Source organism: Lissotriton helveticus, chromosome 4_1 (assembly GCF_964261635.1).
Source record: "Lissotriton helveticus chromosome 4_1, aLisHel1.1, whole genome shotgun sequence".
In the NCBI taxonomy this organism is placed as follows: Eukaryota; Metazoa; Chordata; class Amphibia; order Caudata; family Salamandridae; genus Lissotriton; species Lissotriton helveticus.
The window spans coordinates 2,105,607,173-2,105,626,456 of record NC_136063.1 but is presented as its reverse complement, the minus strand read 5'-3'; the positions used below and the strand labels follow the sequence as shown (position 1 = coordinate 2,105,626,456).

General features: G+C 42.1%; 1 protein-coding gene across 2 annotated transcripts in view; it reads left to right on the top strand.

Moving 5' to 3' along the window:
* The window catches only part of COL4A6 (collagen type IV alpha 6 chain), a 907,271-nt gene that overhangs the window by 575,479 nt on the left and 312,508 nt on the right, over positions 1-19,284 (top strand). For both annotated transcript variants that reach the window (XM_078688783.1, XM_078688784.1), the window contains 2 exons: positions 6,124-6,234; positions 7,825-7,974. In XM_078688783.1, the coding sequence (XP_078544909.1) occupies positions 6,124-6,234; positions 7,825-7,974 (261 nt within the window). The remainder of the gene's footprint in view (positions 1-6,123; positions 6,235-7,824; positions 7,975-19,284) is intronic.

Sequence of the window (19,284 nt, the reverse complement as noted above, 5' to 3'; positions counted from 1 at the left end):
GACATGGCGGAATTATTTTCCATATGCGAGGAAACACGTGTTGGCTGGTTTCATACAAAACTGTAATAAACACAAACGATCATGATTAACGCTAGACCTAATTAAGGGCCCAGTTATTAAATAAAGTGCACCAATGTCCTTGGATTAAGTGCAGATATATGACTTTCGTGAATTTACAAGACTTTATAAAGAAGTCGGCCAAGAAATAGTACTCCTAGAAAATATTTGTGAACGGCATTTTAGCATGAGCAAATATGCAAGTGTAGATTTTCTCATGCAAAAATCTGAGTGTTTGCAAGTTTACTTTCCCTCCAACCACTTTTTTCCCAACGCTGGAAGAAGTTTTATGTCTGACATTGTCAGGAGTAAATATACAACCTTTCTCAGTACAGGAAAAGATAAGACAAGAGTTGGTGAAAACCCTTAAAAACATGCAAGTTAGTAGGTTTGCACAGACTCAAAAGAGCATTCCCACCCTGGAACTCTTTCTTGCCATTACCTTCAGCCCCAGTATGTAGATCTGCGGAAACGTGGCAACATAAGGGAATTGCTAGTATTCAATCCCTACTACCGAAGGAGCCCTGGCATAATCAGAGCTCTTATAGAATGAGTTTGCTGCCATAATTTGTCGCTGCATTACATGGCAGAAAAGGGACACATGGATTTTGTTATAGGACAAGTAGATTTATGAAGCAACCTGCCCCATGGGCATGTAGATATTTTATTAAATTCCACACCCCTGTAGGTCCAATTGTTTTCCAAAGCAGCAGAGAAAATGTGCGGCAAAAGATGAACCTAGAGTTGTAATACATGCTTCCATTGCAATTATAAGTTGGAGGGTTGTAAGATTGATCATAATTTACTCCTACAACACTAAACAAATCATAGAAATACAATATTGGACATATTATGCAATGGTCCCAAAAACTGTTCATTTGTAGTGTAGGCTTTGAAACTAACCAGGCAAGACATAGGTTCGTCCTCTAAAGACGACTACTCAGGCTGGCTAGAAAGCACAGAGAAAAAAATGTGCTGACTTTTCCAGATTCTGCCATGAAAGACATTTTATCAGTGTCAAAACACCGTAAGTAAACAGTGCCTTAAAAAACATAGGTCTTCTGAGCTTATAAAAGCCGACTCCAAGACATTCATCACTATTGACATTGAAGCATAAACAGATAAACAAAAACTTTACAAATGATTTACAAATTTACAAATGAATAAATGCCTTCTGTGCCTAAAGAAAGAGACGCCAATAAGACTAATGTCAAGACCCTCAATCTAACTTCTGAAATCGATCAGGCTCTAATCCTGTAACCAATTTAATAACCAACAATCTTTAAAGACGGAAGAGGTTGAAAGCTATCTTGGTCAGTCGGTGAGGAAGTCCTAATAGATGTCTCAAGGCTGAAACTGCACCAGATCTGCAGAACATTACATTTTTGAGTGAGACGAGGCAGTAATTTAATATCCCTCTAGAACAGGAAATAAAAGACCAAGAGATTAACTAGACCTGGCTACATTGGAAGACACAGAAAAACCTACAGCCACCACGTGGTTCAAAAAAGCCATCGGGATAGAAGACTCCTGGCAAAAAATATTAATTAAAGAATATACAGAAGTACTTAGATAAAGTTGCAATTTACCCTACTAGATATCTCTACAGTTGATTTATTAATTATCGATTGATGGACAAGAGATTTGCAGACATGTAATGTACAGATTACGAAAGACCTGGAAAAATCATGTTTTCACACACTGCCCACAGACATTGAAAACCATCACTTACTGTAGCAGAGGACCATTCCCAAATGATGAATCCCATCATCACCCTTGCCCTTCCGGAGGGTTATAGTATCATTTGTGCCAACAGACCCAATGGTAAACAGGGGGGTGGCGTTGCCTTAATTCACAAATCCAAATGGACGGCTACCCTCCCTCAATATGATCAAATTGACTGCATAGAAGGTCTGCCTTTTAGTGTTCAAATCTCCCCGTCTACCTCCTGCTCGGGAATATTAATCTACCGCCCCCCCCATTCCAACACTTCACACCTGCCGGCTCTGGCGGATTATATTATTCAGCTCAGCACACGCTATGCCAATTTCACTGCTTTAGGGGACTTCAATCTCCATGTAAATGGGAATCTTGTTCGCACAGCAAAAACTTTGTCTCTACGCTGGCGGCCTACAATCTAGCCCAAATAATAGCTCTACCCACGCACAAAGCGGGACATACACTAGATTTGATCTGTTCCAACCTACCAAATATTCTGGCAGCTTCCCCCATCCCGGTTATTTGGTCAGATCATTTCCTCATCCCTTTTGAGATTGGTATTCTTCGTCCTATCAGGCCTATTATCACTCCTAAATTATCAGGTAGAAACTGGAGCCGCATTACCCCAGAAACGCTCCAGGAATACCTAAAAAACTCCCAACCCATCCCGTCGTCTGACCCCGACAGGGGTATTGACCATTTGGACGCCTGGATCGGTCAGGCCCTAGAGGCTTTGGCCCCTCTTAAACCTATCAAGACCTATAGGGCTGCACCATCAGCACCGTGGTATTCCGACGAGCTTCGTCAGAAAAAGGCCTTGTGTAAATCTCTCCAACGCTTCTGGAGGCAAAATTACTCCCTGGACAGTAAAACCATCTATAAGACAGCCCTCAAAGAATACCGTAGAAGGATTGAGGAGCACAAAAGGGACTATTTGGCCTCCAGAATTAAACGCGCTAGCAATGGCGACAGGGAGATTTTTAACATAGTCAGATCCTTTACAGACCCTAACGCGCTGACTCGGACTCAGCCTGCCTCCCAGTCTCTGCGATAAACTTTCGCAATTCTTTGAGGAAAAAATTTAGAATATCTACACCTCCTTCCCTATCTCTAACAGAGAAGGGCCGGAGGAAGAATCCACTACTTACATGCTACAGTCGTCCACTTTGTTAGAATTTGCAGACATTTCTGAAGCCGACACTATGGTATAATTACTCAAATGCAAATCTGGTTCTCCAAATGACCCCTGGCCAGCCAAACAATATAAGAAACTGGCACCCCTGCTCAATCTTTACTTGAACCATATTTGGAATGAATCTTTGAGAACGGGCAGTTTTCCCGCCAAATGGAAGCATGCTTCCCTGGTCCCCATTCTGAAGAAGCCCAATTTAGACCCTGACAACCCCAGTAATTACAGGCCCATTTCTCTTCTGCCCGCCCCAGCCAAGATCCTGGAAAAACTGGTACACTCCCAGCTGGCGAATTACATCGAATCCAATGGGCTCCTACATGACTCTCAGCACGGCTTTCGGTCGGGCCACAGCACGGAGTCAGCCCTTATCGAAATGGCTGACTCGGTGAGATGGGCGCTGGACCGGGGGTCGAGGGCGGTGCTAGTGCTGCTGGATCTCTCAGCGGCATTTGACACCGTCTCTCATAAGATCTTGCTGAGAAGGCTGGGGGACCTGGGTATAGGCGGAACTGTGCTGCAGTGGCTCTCTTCTTATCTATGCGACCGCACACAGCAGGTATACACCTCTCCTTATACCTCATCCGCTAGACCACTCAAATGGGGAGTTCCACAGGGCTCATCCCTGAGCCCGCTTTTGTTCAATGTTTATTTCACCCCCTTGGCTAAACTGATTGCGCAAACTGGGATTAAATCCACCTCCTATGCTGATGACATTCAGCTACTTTTTACCTTTGATACACCATCCGCCTCTGCCTTTGATCCGTTGAAATCCTGTCTCAGGGACATCTCCAGCTGGATGGACTCCAACTCCCTCCGTCTCAATGCAGGAAAGACGGAGATCCTGTTTTTTAATTCACCATCCCCCTTGGATCCCAGTCTGTGGTGGCCAGAGGATCTGAGCCAAGCCCCCACGCCCAAAGACTCTGTGAGAAATTTGGGAGTGCGTTGGGATAATCACCTTAGATTTAATGCCCAGGTTCAAACAGTAGCAGCATCCTGCTTTGCAAAGATCAAGACTATTAACCGGCTTATCAATTATCTGCCGGTGGACTGCCGTAAGACTGTGGTCCAAGCATTGATAACATCTCATCTTGACTACGCCAACGCACTATACCTTGGTATCACAACAGGCCTATGTCATAAACTACAGACTGTCCAAAATGCTGCCGCTCGGCTGGTGGAGAGAATCCCTGCTGGACATCACATCTCTCCACACCTTTGTAAACTGCATTGGTTACCCATTGCTAAGAGATGTGTATTCAAGGCCATGACTCTGGCTTTTCATGCTTCTAAGGGCACTGGTTCGGCCCATCTGAAAAGCACTCTGCGGCCGTATGTTAATTCCAGGACATTACGTTCTAATTCCCTACTTTTCCTGGAAACTCCAAGATTCAAACGAACTCGTGCTGGAGGGAAAACATTCGAGGTCTGCGCCACTCAGTGTTGGAACAAGCTTCCGGTTGCCTTACGTGCTTGCCAAACAGAATCGGCATTCCGAAAGTCTCTGAAGACTCACCTGTTTTCCACATAATGTTTTCCCCTGTTCCTACGCCCTCTGTTCCCAGACTTATCAGCGCCGGGACGCCCCGTTGGGGCAGCTGTGCGCTTTATAAAACACACAAATAAATAAATAAATAAATGTTTCATTTAAAAATTGTATTGCCTAGATTAATACAGGTCACATTTACACTACAACTACTAAAATCATTTACCTTGCATTGGGAACAATAAATAATCCATCGGGATTGGACATTAGATCTGATATTCACAAAAACAATTTAAAAACAAGGTGTCCAGTTCCCTTAAAGAACAGAAATGTTTTCCCAATCCCACCCCTCAGCGAGAACACTTTATTTAATTTATTTTGAGCACTTTAGCCAGAGTTATCCTGTGGGTGTATTTTTCAGCTGCAATAAAGTCAGGGCACAAGTCCTAAAAAAAGAAGTGGGGGGACGCTGATGTCACGACAGGAAGTGATTTCACGAAAGGTGGCTTGCACCATCAGACTCATTGCCTCCCCTCACTCACCCCTTAGATGCGATTGCATCAGAGAAGCCAGTTTGTGAGCAGCGTTCTGAATGAGGCCGATCTCGCCCCAGAGAGGCCTAAGAGTGAATGTGTGGCTCAATTTGCTCCAGTTATCGAGCTCCCGGTAAAATAAGTGGGAAGATGCTGTCCACCTGCGTGGTACCCCGACTCGAGCCCTGAATAAAGTCTCTTTTGACTTTACAGCCAAATCTAAAGGTCTGGTTAGTTTTGGTACACAGTGATTGGGTTTTAGTTCTAGAGGATGCAATGTGCTTGCAATACAACACCTTTGATAGAAAACCTGAGAAGTGAGATCAAATGCTTTGTCGAGGGCTCTTTACTCCCATGTACCACCGCGAAACGCCTTCGCCAGCCAGCCAGGGACATGTCAAGAGAAAAGAAGCAACTCCTGGTGGTCCCTTTGCTGCCAGGCACCACTATACAGCATCATTACTTGCAAATCAGGAAAACAGCAAGCGCGAAAAAACACTTTGTGGGGGACACCTTACTCCTATCCGCAGTGACCTACCTGAACTCTGAGGGCAATCGGAAACAATGCCAAAGCCAATAGGCATTGCCTTGGCTGCCCGCCTTTTGATTTTTCCAGTGCTTATTTTCTATGTGAATGTTTTTTATTAAGACACACTAGTGGTTCAGTAGTAGTGTTGGGGGATCTGCCGTCCCCTTTCCAAAGTAAAGCATTGTTTAAAATTAAATTGTATATATTATGTGTAACGTGAAAGCACCAACTGCACCTGTAGTCCTGGCAGTGAGGGGATTACTTCTTGTGCTGATGTACACATTGTGCAAGAACAGAATGCCGTCACTCAGTCACGTAAAGCAGTGGCTGGAGTGGGTTAACCCTGTGCCCCATCCTGTTATCCGTGGTGGGTGGAAGCAAATTGTGAGTGACACTGCAGCAGACCAATGGATGAAGGGCCGTCCGGAAGCCCTGTAACTAAGTACGTATAGCATATAATTTTTTAGCAAATACAAAAGGTGTTGTCCAATGCAGACCTAAAAATGTTGCGTTGGTATTAGCTGTGTTTCAGCACTGTCACTCATTACATTTTGTGAACTACGTTATACTTCCTGGCCTGTGTGCTTAATATCTGTGCTGTCTTTAGGTCCCCCTGGTGATCCTGGATATCCAGGGCTCAAAGGCCCTTTTGGAGATGAAGGATTTAGTGGGCCGCCTGGACCACCTGGCCAACCTGGCTACCCAGCTGGCATTCCCGGTAAGACCTATATTTTGCGTCTCGTTTCATAAAAATGCAGTTTGCCATGTACTAGTCACCCTCAGCACACAGAAGAGAAAGTGGTTTCAGTGGCGCCAGTTCTGGATGCTTGTTTCAGCATCTGCAGGTGCTTGCTCTTGGTGCCACAGAAGGAAGTTAAGTATGAAAATCTCAGCTTTTTAACTGCTGATGGGACCTGTGTAATGGAGGTGTAAGACTTGTCACAAAAGCAAGCTAAGCATTTTAGACATGCAGTGATGCGGTGAAGGTCACACAATTTGGCCAAGAATGGATGGCAGATTAGGGCTCCTGTTCCCTCGTTCCAGTTGGCAACTTAGCCACTAGACCTCATTGCCTGCGGCTTGAACATGTGGCCTTTTTATGGCTGCATACTCCGTAAGAAGGGGAACTTCTCTCAGGTGACACATACTTTTTCATTGACCTTGAATAGCTTACATGAAGCAGCCTTCACAGAAACCTCTGCATGTGTGTGACCTTTATTTTTTCAAACTGTTAGTGGTTCTGGGGTGTATGAAATATTGTTTAATACTGTGGAGTGACTTCTGGTCATTAAAGAAGGCCGCTTATACCGGACTTCCAAGAGAAAAAATATTTCTATTCGTGTTTGTAAGCATTATGGTTCTATAGTTTCAAGCACTGCCTTTACCTCCTGAAACGGGAAGTGAGTAGGACAGGATGTGCATTAGTATGCCCTTTAAAGTAAATATTTGCATTTTTGTTTGGTTGAAAGTGAACAAAAATGGACTGCTCTCACTTCACACCGTTGTGTCTCGCACTGCAGCTCCTGTTTTTCCTCGATGTAATTTCATGCTTTAGAGTTTGAAAGCTGCTTTATACCCTAGAATAGCAATAAAAGGGCGTATCAAGAAACAAGATATAATGGAAGAACTTTTAACTGGTAAATCATGCCGAAGTTAAAACGTTAACTGTAAGAAAACATGTTTTATGTTTACTTTTCAGAGTTAAGATGTCCCTTGTAAGAGGTTGGTTGCCATACCCACAAAACCTAGATATTACTGCTTAGGTGATAGTGTGGCAACAGCACTTAAGTGTGTAGCTGGGTGTAAGTGCTCCCTTCCTTGCTGTGACTGGCTGTCATGCTCGTCTCACTATATCCAAAGACCTTATTATAAATCTAAGTGTAACTGTTCAGTCAGACCATGCAAGTTAATGTAAGTCCCTATCTTCTCAATTCCCAACGATTAACTGATGTATTGCCCATATGAAATTTATTGCCTCTGACCGCTTTGCAGCCCATTACTTTCTGCCCGGAGTGGGTTGACATTATTGTAAGTCATTCACATCATGATTTTAACCTTGCAATTCGAAAATGTGTTCCTTAAAAGATCAAAGGAGGTGTGCGTAAAAATAACAAACACGTTTTAGGTCTCACCTCATAGATACCATTGGCAAAGCCAGTATGTACCGAAGGCGAGACATTTCGTCTAGGCCAATGCTTGTTATTTGTAATGGAAATTTAAAGGAATTGGTTAAATACCAAAATTCGGTGAATAATGAAATTAATCAGCGCAATCAATTTCAGAATCTTTTATATGTCTTTTTATAAAGGTCCTCCTGGCACACAGGGATTCCCAGGTCGTACAGGGGTCAAGGGAGAGAGAGGTGACCTGGGAAGACCAGAGATTGGAACCAGTGGACGTCCAGGCAACGATGGGCGTCCAGGGTCCCCTGGTGAGCAAGGTCTGCCCGGACTCCCAGGTAAGAAATCTCTCTGTATCCTCAGTTCTCGATCAGTTCATGAAAATATTCTGCAGCCGAAGGGAAGAGAGAATAAAGTGGGTCTTACACTGCTGGGACTGGTTTAGGAGATGCAGAAGAAACATATACTGCATCTGAAGAATTATAGTACAAGAAATATGAGAAAACGCAAGGAAAAATAATTGAAGCAAAAATGAATGTTTTCATTGCGCAACAGCACACAGTCAAGACCTTTACTTCTTTTGGGCGATATACTTGGTTGAAGTGCTTTGGTGACTTTGACGTTAAGTGTCTGGAGGGCCCTCCACTACAGTGTATGTACCTGCACTCCTCTCCTCACCGTTATCTAAAAAACGTGTGTTTGTCGGAAGACAGACAGCACTGCTGGGGTAAGTGCTTTGCTGTTTGTCTGTTCTTTTCTTCTAATTTGGCTGGTGGTTTAGGACAGTCCACCTAGTGGGTGGAATCTGTACAGTGGTGAACCCCTAAGGAGACTTGTGTCATTTTCTGAATGTAATGGCACAGAAACAGCATGCAATGCTTGGAGTGCAGTTGCAGGATTACTCCCATGTTATTTGTTTTGGAGCTTGGTATCAAGGCAAGATGGCGGACATATTGTTGATGGCTTGTGTTTGAGTACAACATTTCTGTACCAGAGTTCTTGGTCTGCTGTCCTATCCATTGTCTACCGTTCCAGAAGCTTTGTGGTAGTTTCAGCGCTGGCTTAGATTTAAGGTTTCTCTCTTTGTTAAGATCAGCTGGCTTGAGCTTCTGTGTTTAATTGTTGGTAAGTGCCCATTTTTGTACTTGTAATATGTTCCTATTTTTCATGTCTGCCATGGTTGGTATTCAAGAAGTTAGTTGCAGCTGAGTGTATTCTTAATCACAACAATGAAACTATAGTCTCTTCTTCTTACAGAGCTCTTAGAAATGGCTGGAGCTACCATCCGCGATCCTCATTTTCTGAAAGTTTCATTATTGAAAATCACTAGCGAGTGTTTTGATATTCAGATGTAAAGTGGCTACAATTACTCCTAAGAACCTCATATATATTGGCCCAAGTCAATAGAAGAGTTGGCATATGTATGGCATGTGGAAAATGATAATGTACAATCTCTATTTCTCTGCACCTTCCAATTCTTCCCCTTTAGTATGTGGAGTACTAAGTTTGACAGCTAAAATGGTCCGTTATTAGGTCTGGCTTGACAACGCAGCTATTGCAGACCTATTGTCACAGATTCTTTCAAATATACAGAGTGGCCTACAAGTATACATAGAAAATTATTTTTCTCTCACCTTATGCTATTCACTGATTGGTGTACTATTCCGCTTCTTATGGGGTACTTGGTTTGCAGTGCTTAAGGGACTATTTTATGTCTCAAAAGTACATTTAATCATGATACATTACATTGTTTATTTATTTATTTATTTATTTATGTATTTTTATATAGCGCGGACTTTACCCGAAGGTGTCAGAGCGCTTCATAATAGGAACAGAACTGATACATGAGAACATTACAAGTGAACAAATGACAAAAGCAAAAGTTAAATTACATTAGGCAAAAGTGACAATCGTGAGCCAACAAAATACAAGAGGTAGCAAACGGTGCATTACAGAAGGAAAAAATGACATGTGTGCAGGTTACAAAAGCGTACAAAGTACAATTAGAGGTATAATACTGCAATAAATGGAGGACACTCAAACACAAAAACAAACGTTACGTAGGCAATGGTGGCACTTGTGCAAGAATCGAAAGCAAACAAAATGTAAGAGGTAGCAAACAGTGTGATACAAGAGAAAAGTGACGTGTGCATGTTATAAACGAGTACCAAACATAGGTAGAAGGATAATACTGCAATTAATGGCAGACTCTCAAACCACAAGAACACACTGGGGGAAGGCACTTCCATAGTCATGGAAAGAAGAATTTTCTATAATGGAAGGTCTTCCTTCACGTAATAGAGAGGGCGTGAATTAAGGGGTCCATTAGGATGTCGTGCGGAGGCAATCCGCACGACATCCACTGCCCATTCCCCCCCTGCCATATTACAAAGGCGGGGGGGACTGTGGCGGTGCAAAACACCGCCCGCCTGTTTTCCGCCCCGGTCGCCTCGCGGCCGGGGCGGAAAACGAGTAATATGGTGGCGGTGTCTGTAAGATACCGCCCGCCATATTACAATGGGCATACTTCAATGCCGCCACGGAGAGGCAGGCGGAGTTCACTCTGGGGGCCCCCTGTGGGCCCCCAGAGTGAAGGCCAAAGGGGGGTGGCACACAGGGGGGTACCTGTGGTACCCCCCTGCCTTTGCATAATAGAAGAGGCAGGCACCGCGCGGTGCCTGCCGCTTCTATTGTGCAAAGGCGTGCTGTTTTTTTTTTAACATTGTGGCGGGCGGTGCAGTGAGCACCGCCCGCCACAATGTTAAATCGTGAAATGCGCCCGCCACTGTGGCGGGCGCATCATAATTGTAATGTCGGGACCCCCGCCCTTTAGGCGGGCGGTCCCGATTTCCGCTCCGCCCGCCATCCTAATGGACCCCTAAGTTTGGAAGTGTCTTTGAAGGAGGAGAACTTTGAAGTCAGTTTTGAAGGCCTGGGAGGAGGTGGTGGTCCGGAGCTGGGGCGGAAGTGAGTTCCAGATTCTCACTGCGCTGCCTGAAAAGGATTGGGCAATCGATCTTTCCTGCTTGAAAGTGGGAGGTTCAAGCAGTAGATTTTCCGCATTTCGTGATGGTCTAGAGCCTCCCGAGAGTTTCAGTTTATTCGCCAGGTAGCGAGGAGAGGAGGAGTGCAAGGCTTTGTGGGTAATGCAGGCAGTCTTGTAGATAGATCTTGCCTAGATGGGAAGCCAGCGGAGGGTGGATAACATGGTTGGATGTGGTCGCCTCTTTGGGCCCCATAAATAAAACGAGCTGCTGAATGGAGAACAGACTTGAGGGGGGACAGGTGGGATTTGGGGAGGCCAGTAAGAAGAGAATTGCAGTAGTCCAGTCTGGAGAGGACCAGCGATTGGACCAGAGTTTTAAGGTCATGCTCCGGGAAGAAGCGACGAATCCCCCAAAGAAGGCACAGTTGGTATCGAGCAGACTTTGCAATTGAATTAATGTGGGAGAGTAGATTGAGTTTTGTGTCGAAGGATGACACCGAGGGATTTTGCGCTGTCGACAATGATGGGTTTAGTAGATTCATCTGGTCCATCCATGATTGAACCGGGGGAGGAGAAAGTGAGGAGGAGAGGAGGAGGAATTCAGTTTTGGAGGGATTCAGAATCAGTTGATGTGTTGACATCCAGTTTTGAATGGAGTCCAAAGTAGAGCTTAGGACGGAGAGATCATGAGTGTAGGCAACCTTGAGGCATAGAAGCATGGTACATAGAATGCAATAGTTTTTTTTTTTATTACAATATTTTAGTTTTGTAGCGTGAATCTTTTCTGGATTCACTTTGCTGTGCATTATTCCGCCATCTAATGGTTGGGTCCGGAAAATACTTTGAAGAACTAAAGATACCTACAACGCCAGAACCGGTTGAGGAACAGGAGGAAGAAGAGTACTACTTCGAGACCAACGGAGAAGAAGAGGACCAAACCTATCACGGTTCGGAGACCTCGGAAACGCAAGACCTGCAGTGGCAAGATCTCGACGCCGATTCACCAGAAGAAGGGGTTGACTCATACACCTCGAGGCCCTCTCCAGGTGATGACCTTGGGGGTAACTAGACATAATATCGAATTCAAAATATAGAATAGCCATAATATCGAAGTTAAAATATAGAATGGACAAAATATCGAATGGACACGATATCGAATTGAAGGTAAGTAATATAATATCGATTTTCAAAATATAGAAAGTCAAAATATCGAAGTATATAATGTAGGTATTAAAATATATCGAATTTTTAATAATATCGAATTTTTTAAAGTGTTTTGTATGTTAGTATATGTGTGAAAAGTGTATATTATTTTGTAATTTATTTTAAGTAATGAAATTTGTTATTTAATTTTGCGTAATTTAATTCTGTAGCGGGTTGTGGGTTTATAGGGGAATAGGGTGGAAAGTAATTTAATTATATTAAATTAAATTAAATATTCATTTTTAGAAATTACTAATTATTTTAAATTTAATTTTGTGTTTTAGTTCTGTAGCCGGTTGTGGGTTTATAGGAGAAAAGGGTGGGAAGTAATTTAATTGTAATTAATTAAATATTTTTATTTATTTATTGGTATTTATTTTGAATTTATTGTTAATTAATTTTTAGTTGGCGATTAATTTTTATTAATTGATTAATTGATAATTATGTTAACTTTATTAATTTATTTTCCGTAGTGGGCTGTGGGTTTATAGGGGAATAGGGTGGGAAGTAATTTAATTGTAATTAAGTAAATCATTTTTATTTATTTATTGGTATTGAATTTTTAATTTATTGTTAATTATTTTGTAATTAGTAATTCATTTTTATTAATTGGTAATTAATTTGTATTACTTGATTAATTGATAATTGTATTAATTTATTTTCTGTAGCGGATTGTGAGTTTATAGGGGAATAGGGTGGGAAGTAATTTAATTGTAATTACATATTAAAAATAATTTTTGTGTAATGATAATTAATTTACTGTTAATAAATTATTAATTGGTATTAATTGGTATTAATTAGTTTTTGTTATTGAAAATTAATTAGTTAATTAATTATGAATAGGTAATTAATTTTAATAACTAATATTTATTTGTATTTCTAATTAATTAATTATTAGATAATATTAAATTGGTAATTAATTTTAATTTTGGTATTGTTATTTAATTTATTGTCAAGAAATGATACAAAGGGTCGAGGCAAAAGAACTGCACCTATTAATATACGTGGCTTAGCTATTATCGTGATGGTGCTTTGAAAACCAGGGAGTACAACCCTATTTACTCCCTATTGAGCAAAAGCCCAAAACACAATGAAACAATTATTTGGGAATCAGCACCCATCAAAAAAAAAACTCTTTTAACATACAAGTCCTTTCACATAAAGTCAATCCAAGAAATAGTGGTAAAATGAACAGGTCCGGGCTCCACTGATGATCGGTATATATTCTTTATTTTTTGATCCAAACATTAAAATCCAGAAACACAATTGATTTTCTTTTAGCCAACGCGTTTCGTCTCTTAATCGAGACTTCTTCAGGGCTCAAAAAAGTCAAAAGTTAAGTCAGTTTTGGAAAATTATTCACGATTAAAGACATCAATTTACATTTCTTTCCGGTCTGTGATCCTCAATTATGGTAATTTAAGCTGTAATATTCCACTTTAGTTGTTTAAGCATAGAGGGCATGGTGGCCAGCAAAAAAGAGCAACGTCCGCGGTTTGACCGCGGACGTTGCTCTTTTTTCTGGCCACAAGAGAATCAACAGTACTAAAATACTTAACATATCTACTACAGAATAAACTGAGCTACACATCTATAAGGGTACACTTAACAGCAATCGTAGCGTACACAAGGGGAGAAACGGGGGACAGTTTCTTCACATCCCATGTGGTCAAAAGATTCCTAGAAGGAGCAAAAAGAGCACCAAAGACCTCCAAAGAGAATGCCACCACCGGCATTGAACCTCAATGTAGTATTAGCTCAAAAGATGGAGGCACCATTCGAACCAATCCACAAAGCAACGTTACAAATGCTCACACTAAAAACAGCGTTTTTAGTTGCTATTACATCACTATGTAGAGTAAGTGAATTGCACGCTCTAACACTGCAAGAGCACTACTTCGAAATACATAATGACAGAATCGTCATGAGAACTGATCCACAATTTATGCCAAAGGTGGTATCATTGTTCAACGAAAACCAAGCAATACAAATAGCAAATTTTTTTTTCAAAAACCAGACATAAACAAAAAGGGCAAAAAAAAAAAAATTGGGGGGGGCAAAATAAAAAGTTTATTATTGCTAATGCCCGAGTGCAAAACTGTGCAATCATCTACTGCAACAATGGTGTTTGTGAGATGACTGGATTCTCCAGGCCGGATGTCATGCAGAAGCTGTGCACCTGCGATTTTCTGCATTGACCAGAGACTAAAAGATGACGTGGCCCAGATTGCTCAAGCGCTGCTTGGGTCAGAAGAAAGAAAAGTGGAAGTCACGTATCACCACAAGAACGGTAAGAGTATCAATTTAAACATACGTATCATTCTACGTCATTGTGTAACATGACTTTAAGGATGTTAATTTTCCTCTTATAGAATTCTGATTGTTTATGATTCAGAAACAAAGTAACTACTTTTCCAATTGCTTTATCAATTGTCTGCTTAACATCAGTCAGCCCATGTACATTACGGCATTTGCCATTTTGTCAAGGAAGCTGGTTGTGCTAATAGCAGTATTAGGACAACAAATTAATTATGCAGAAACCATCTCAGCCGCAGAATTACATAATGATCGTGCCACTTTTCATAATCCTGTGATTCTCGGAACAAAATTAAAGAGTTTATACACCAGAAGGACGTGTGATCTGTTCTATTTCAGTTACAGAAGAGTGAGCATAATTAAACTGATTTAAACTCTGAAACATGCTCCGCTATTTATGATTTTCTTTTGTATATATTTTATCGTAACTCAAAAGTAATTAGAATTAGAAAGCAATGTGTGGTTTAGTTTTTACATTCTGATTGTATTGCCTCTGAATTGTTTTTAAAATATGGCCTCTCTGTTAGTTTTTGGACATGTTCACTTCACCTAACTGGGTAATTATCTCAAAGTCAACAATGTTATTAATCTGAATAAACAATCAATATTATGTGCTCCTTCCGGCAGAAAAGTAAATACGTTATGTGAAAATATTGTGTGGTTTACTCAGTCATACTTTTCAGTTATTTCTGGGATGCCTAACTCGACTTGTTTGTGGGACATAGGTATGGTGTTTGAAACCTAAAACGTGGGAGGTCTTTAATCCCTGTATAAACACTTCTATGTATAATGCTCCTATTGCAATACAGTATAGACATCATTGTTCACGTATAATGAAAAAAATAAACATTAGTTCGCTAGTAATTTATTACTGTTGAGTTGTGATCTCACAGTGTCTCATGTCTGAACAAGCATAGTATTGAACACTATCTTATTAACTGCAATTTCAACTGACTTTCAAGCATTCACTTGAATATTCTTCTGTTACCCAAAAATATTCGTTTACTTAATTTTTCTAGTCATTCTAATTTAAGGAGATTTGTGTGAGCTTTTGTCTATTTACTGAACTGCTTTAGGTTAGAAAAGACTGGATCTATATACATTTCAGAAACAAAACTCCATAACCACCTTCAAAATTGAATACTTATTTAGTTTCAGAATTACCTGAAGTGCTTAATACCTCAAATATATTAATAAGTATACTCAATATTATCAATTATACTGTCTGGTTGGGGAAATTCGTGAAAATGGTATGTTTCATACTTAATTTGAGTTGTAGGTATTGATGGAAAAGCTTTTCACATGAGTACAAAAGGCCTACTACCATCCGTAGTAGATATTTGGCTACTAGTAAGACGTGAACTTTCAGTGGATATGAAGTTAGAACTTTAGAGGCCAGAAGGGCAGTCATGTACTACATAGGACCCTTTGACGGAGCATGCAGTTGCTTCTCCGTTCGGGACTTTTGATTGAGTTCTGATTTTTAACACTATATTGCACCGAACTTTTATTTTCTGTTTCAAATCATTTTTAAACTGAATTGTGTATTGTGATGAATTTGTGGCTGTTGGGGATTTGAATTGGAAACTCGTGGTGGCGGGACTCAGTACTTACATTCCGCGCTTCCGGGTAGTCAAACTTTCCAAGGTGCGGTCTAGTTCTTTTAAGCTGGAGGCCTTAAGAAGGGAAAACAACCTTTACAACGCAGTCATTACATCACACTACCTTTACATAGCAGTCATTACATCGCAACATCCTTTACATCGCATGTTATTACAACGCAGCCATTACATTGCATGTCACTACAGCACGTCATTACAATGCTTGTCATTACAACACAGGCATTACATCGCAAGTCATTACAAAACATACTATTACAACGCATAGTACCCTTACACTATCCAACACTTACCCTACTGTTGCACTCATTGGAGTTAGAGTAGCAATTTTTACCCCTACACTATCCAACACTTACCCTACTGTTGCACTCACATGAGTTAGAATAGTAATTTTTACCCCTACACTATCCAACTCTTACCCTATTGTTGCACTCACTGGAGTTAGAATAGTAATTACTACCCCTATACTATCCAACACTTACCTTAAATGCAATGTAATGGTATGCGTTGTAAAGATATAATACGATGTAATGGAATGCGTTGTAAAGGTAGTTGCTGAAACTGCGATATAATAGCATGCCATGTAAAAGAATGCATTGTAAAGGATGTTGCGATGTAAAAACTGCACTGTAAAGGCATGCATTGTAAATGTATGCGTTGTAATGTAAAAAGGGACACTACGCCCATCACCGTCCCGGAAGCGACTGGCACCGGAGACGCAGCCTGTTGCCCACCAGGTAAAGCTGGTCCCCAAAAGCTACAATTTAGTTATAGCAGAGAGAGTTAATTAGCCCTGGATACGCGGGGGAGTTGTTGCTCCTACTTTGCCTTATCTGTTGACACAAACCGCCTCGCTTGTGAAAACTGTAATTGGTGTTTCCACCCCCATTATGATGACGATATTGCTATAAGAGCAGTTGGCCATGTGGCATATACTCCTCACCCTCGGATTGTGATAACAGAGGGCAATTTGAAGGCAGCCCTTCTCAATGTGAGATCCATAAGAAAACACAAGCTACAACTCTACGATATCCTCACTGTCACAATGCCAGACATTATGTTCATTACTGAGACCTGGTTTAATGAGGGAACAAATCCAACCATTGCGAATGCTATTCCCTCCGATTACTTGATAATCAGGAAGGACAGGGAAAGCAGGAGGGGCGGGGGTGTGGCAATTTTTTATAAAAATTCGCTCTCTTGCCTACCTCTACCCGTGGCAGAGATTGAGGGGCGGAGAGTCTCTGTTTCCATCTGACTGTGTTGGCTTAGCAATTGATTGCCGGCGCAGGAATCTGCCGATCACCAGGGCCGGCTGGCCGTTTTCTGGACACCCTGGGACCCACCATTCCCCCTATCGCAGCCAAATATAATCACATGGTTCTTGGGGATTTCAACATACACACGGACTAAGCAGCAGATCATGAGTCCATGAAGCTATGTGAATCCCTTAGCATCCTGAATTTAACTCCCTATGTATCGCTCCACATGCACGAAAAAGGCCCTATATTGGACCAGATCTTCTCGTCATCTAAGATCGTAATAGAGGCCACATACCTGAAAAGGCTATCTCCCTAACCTATCGAAAACGTATTAATAATATGGATGATCCCCTACAATAACTACGTGAAAAGTGGACTAGATATGGCATCGAACTAGACGCTGAAGGTTGGCAAATGGCAGTCTCCTCCCCCAAAGTGGTTGCTATCCAGGCACGGCTTCGACTAGTGCAGCTAAAGATCCTGCATACAAGCTAAGTAACAGGTCCCCAACTGATACACATGGGTGGTCTTATGGATGGGTCATGTAGACAGGGATGCACTCAAATAGGCACAATTATGCACACCATATGGCATTGTAAAGTAAACCAATCCAGGAATAATGGCGTAAACTGCACGCAGTCATCAGCGAAACACTAGAGGTTGAGATCAAGCCAGAAGCGCCCAGATGCCTTCTTAATATCTGGGAACCGACCGACCTTTATACACACACTATAAAATGGGTCACACATTGTTGTATTATTGCCAAGAGGAACATTGCACCTACAATTGCCGACTGGGAAAAAGACCTTGATTGGTGCATGCTAAAAGAAAAGACTGTATATACGGCCAGAGGCTGCCCCCGAAAATGGTCTAGAATATGGGCCCCATGGAATGCATACTGTGGCAACACTTGTACTCCTCCTTATGCCCTGGACAGTAATGAACCCCTCTCCCCGTGATTTCCAATGCATTCCGCTCACTTGAAGGATGGCTCTGGGAGTGGGCTTTGCAACTAGTTCCACCAAAAATGCAAGCAGCTAAATCGGGCCGTGCCTCTGCTCCCTGGTTCACAGAAGAACTAAGGAAAAGTAAAAACGCGTGCGAATGCCTGGAAAGACAATGGAGAAAGAACTTTTATCCCATAAATAAAACTACTTACAAATTGGCCTTGAAGGCCCACTATGCTAAAGTTCGAGAGGGGAAAAAAATCTTCCTGGCCTCACAAATTGAACAAGCTGGGAATAGTAGCCTGGCATTGTTTAAGATTGTCAAGGCCTTCTCCTCCCCAATTAAGCACCCTTTCACCCCTACAGATGAATGAACAAGCCACATGGCGCAATATTTTTATAATAAAATTAAAATGATCCAGGATGCATTTGGGACTGTGCCCTAAACAAGCGATGGCATTTTAGTTAAATCCCCTCTTGCCTACTCCAATTCAGACAAGAGTCCCCCCCCCCCATTCCCCTGACCACGTCTCTTAAAATAATGCTAGTGCTGAAATCTGGCTCTCCCTTTGATCCTTGCCCGGCCAAAGAACTGGCCCCTATTGCTGAAGTGATCAATCCAGGAGTCAACTCAGTCCTGAATCTCTTTTTAGCCGAGGGTTTGATGCCAGAATGCTGGAAACGCCGCCGAATCTTGCCACTCCTCAAAAAGTCTTCGGCAGATCCCTCTATAGCCAGCAATTACAGGCCAATTACGCTACTGCCATACTTCTCCAAGGCTTTGGAGAAGTATGTGATTATTATGTTCACTGATTTTATAGACACAACCCATGCACTGCACTCCAGTCAGTCTGGGTTTAGATCTAATTTTAGTACAGAGATGGCGCTATTGGAGGTCTCTGACACAATTAAAACCACTCTTGACAGTGGCGGAAAAGCGGTATTGATCCTGCTGGACCTCTCGGCTCCCTGTGATACCATGCCCCATAATTTACTTCTGCACAGACTTCAGGGCTGCGGTATCGGAGGCACGGTCCTAAAATGGTTCGCCTCCTTTTTGGAAAGCCTCCAGCAGACCGTATGGTCCCCCCCTTTCTCCGCCCTTATTCCGCCCATGAAGGTTTCGGCTTCAGGTCATAAGAGGATGGTGTCGCCGAGACGTGGTCCTTCGGGGCTCCCCTCTTCGGCACCTGGCGTCCCTGTCTCGCCGCATATCCCTAAGTGGCTCTCTGTGATATCGTAGGAGATCGCCAGGACTCCGGGCTTGCCCCCGAGTCCCGCTCGTCCTCTGAGCAGGCGGCTGCCTCACAAGAGC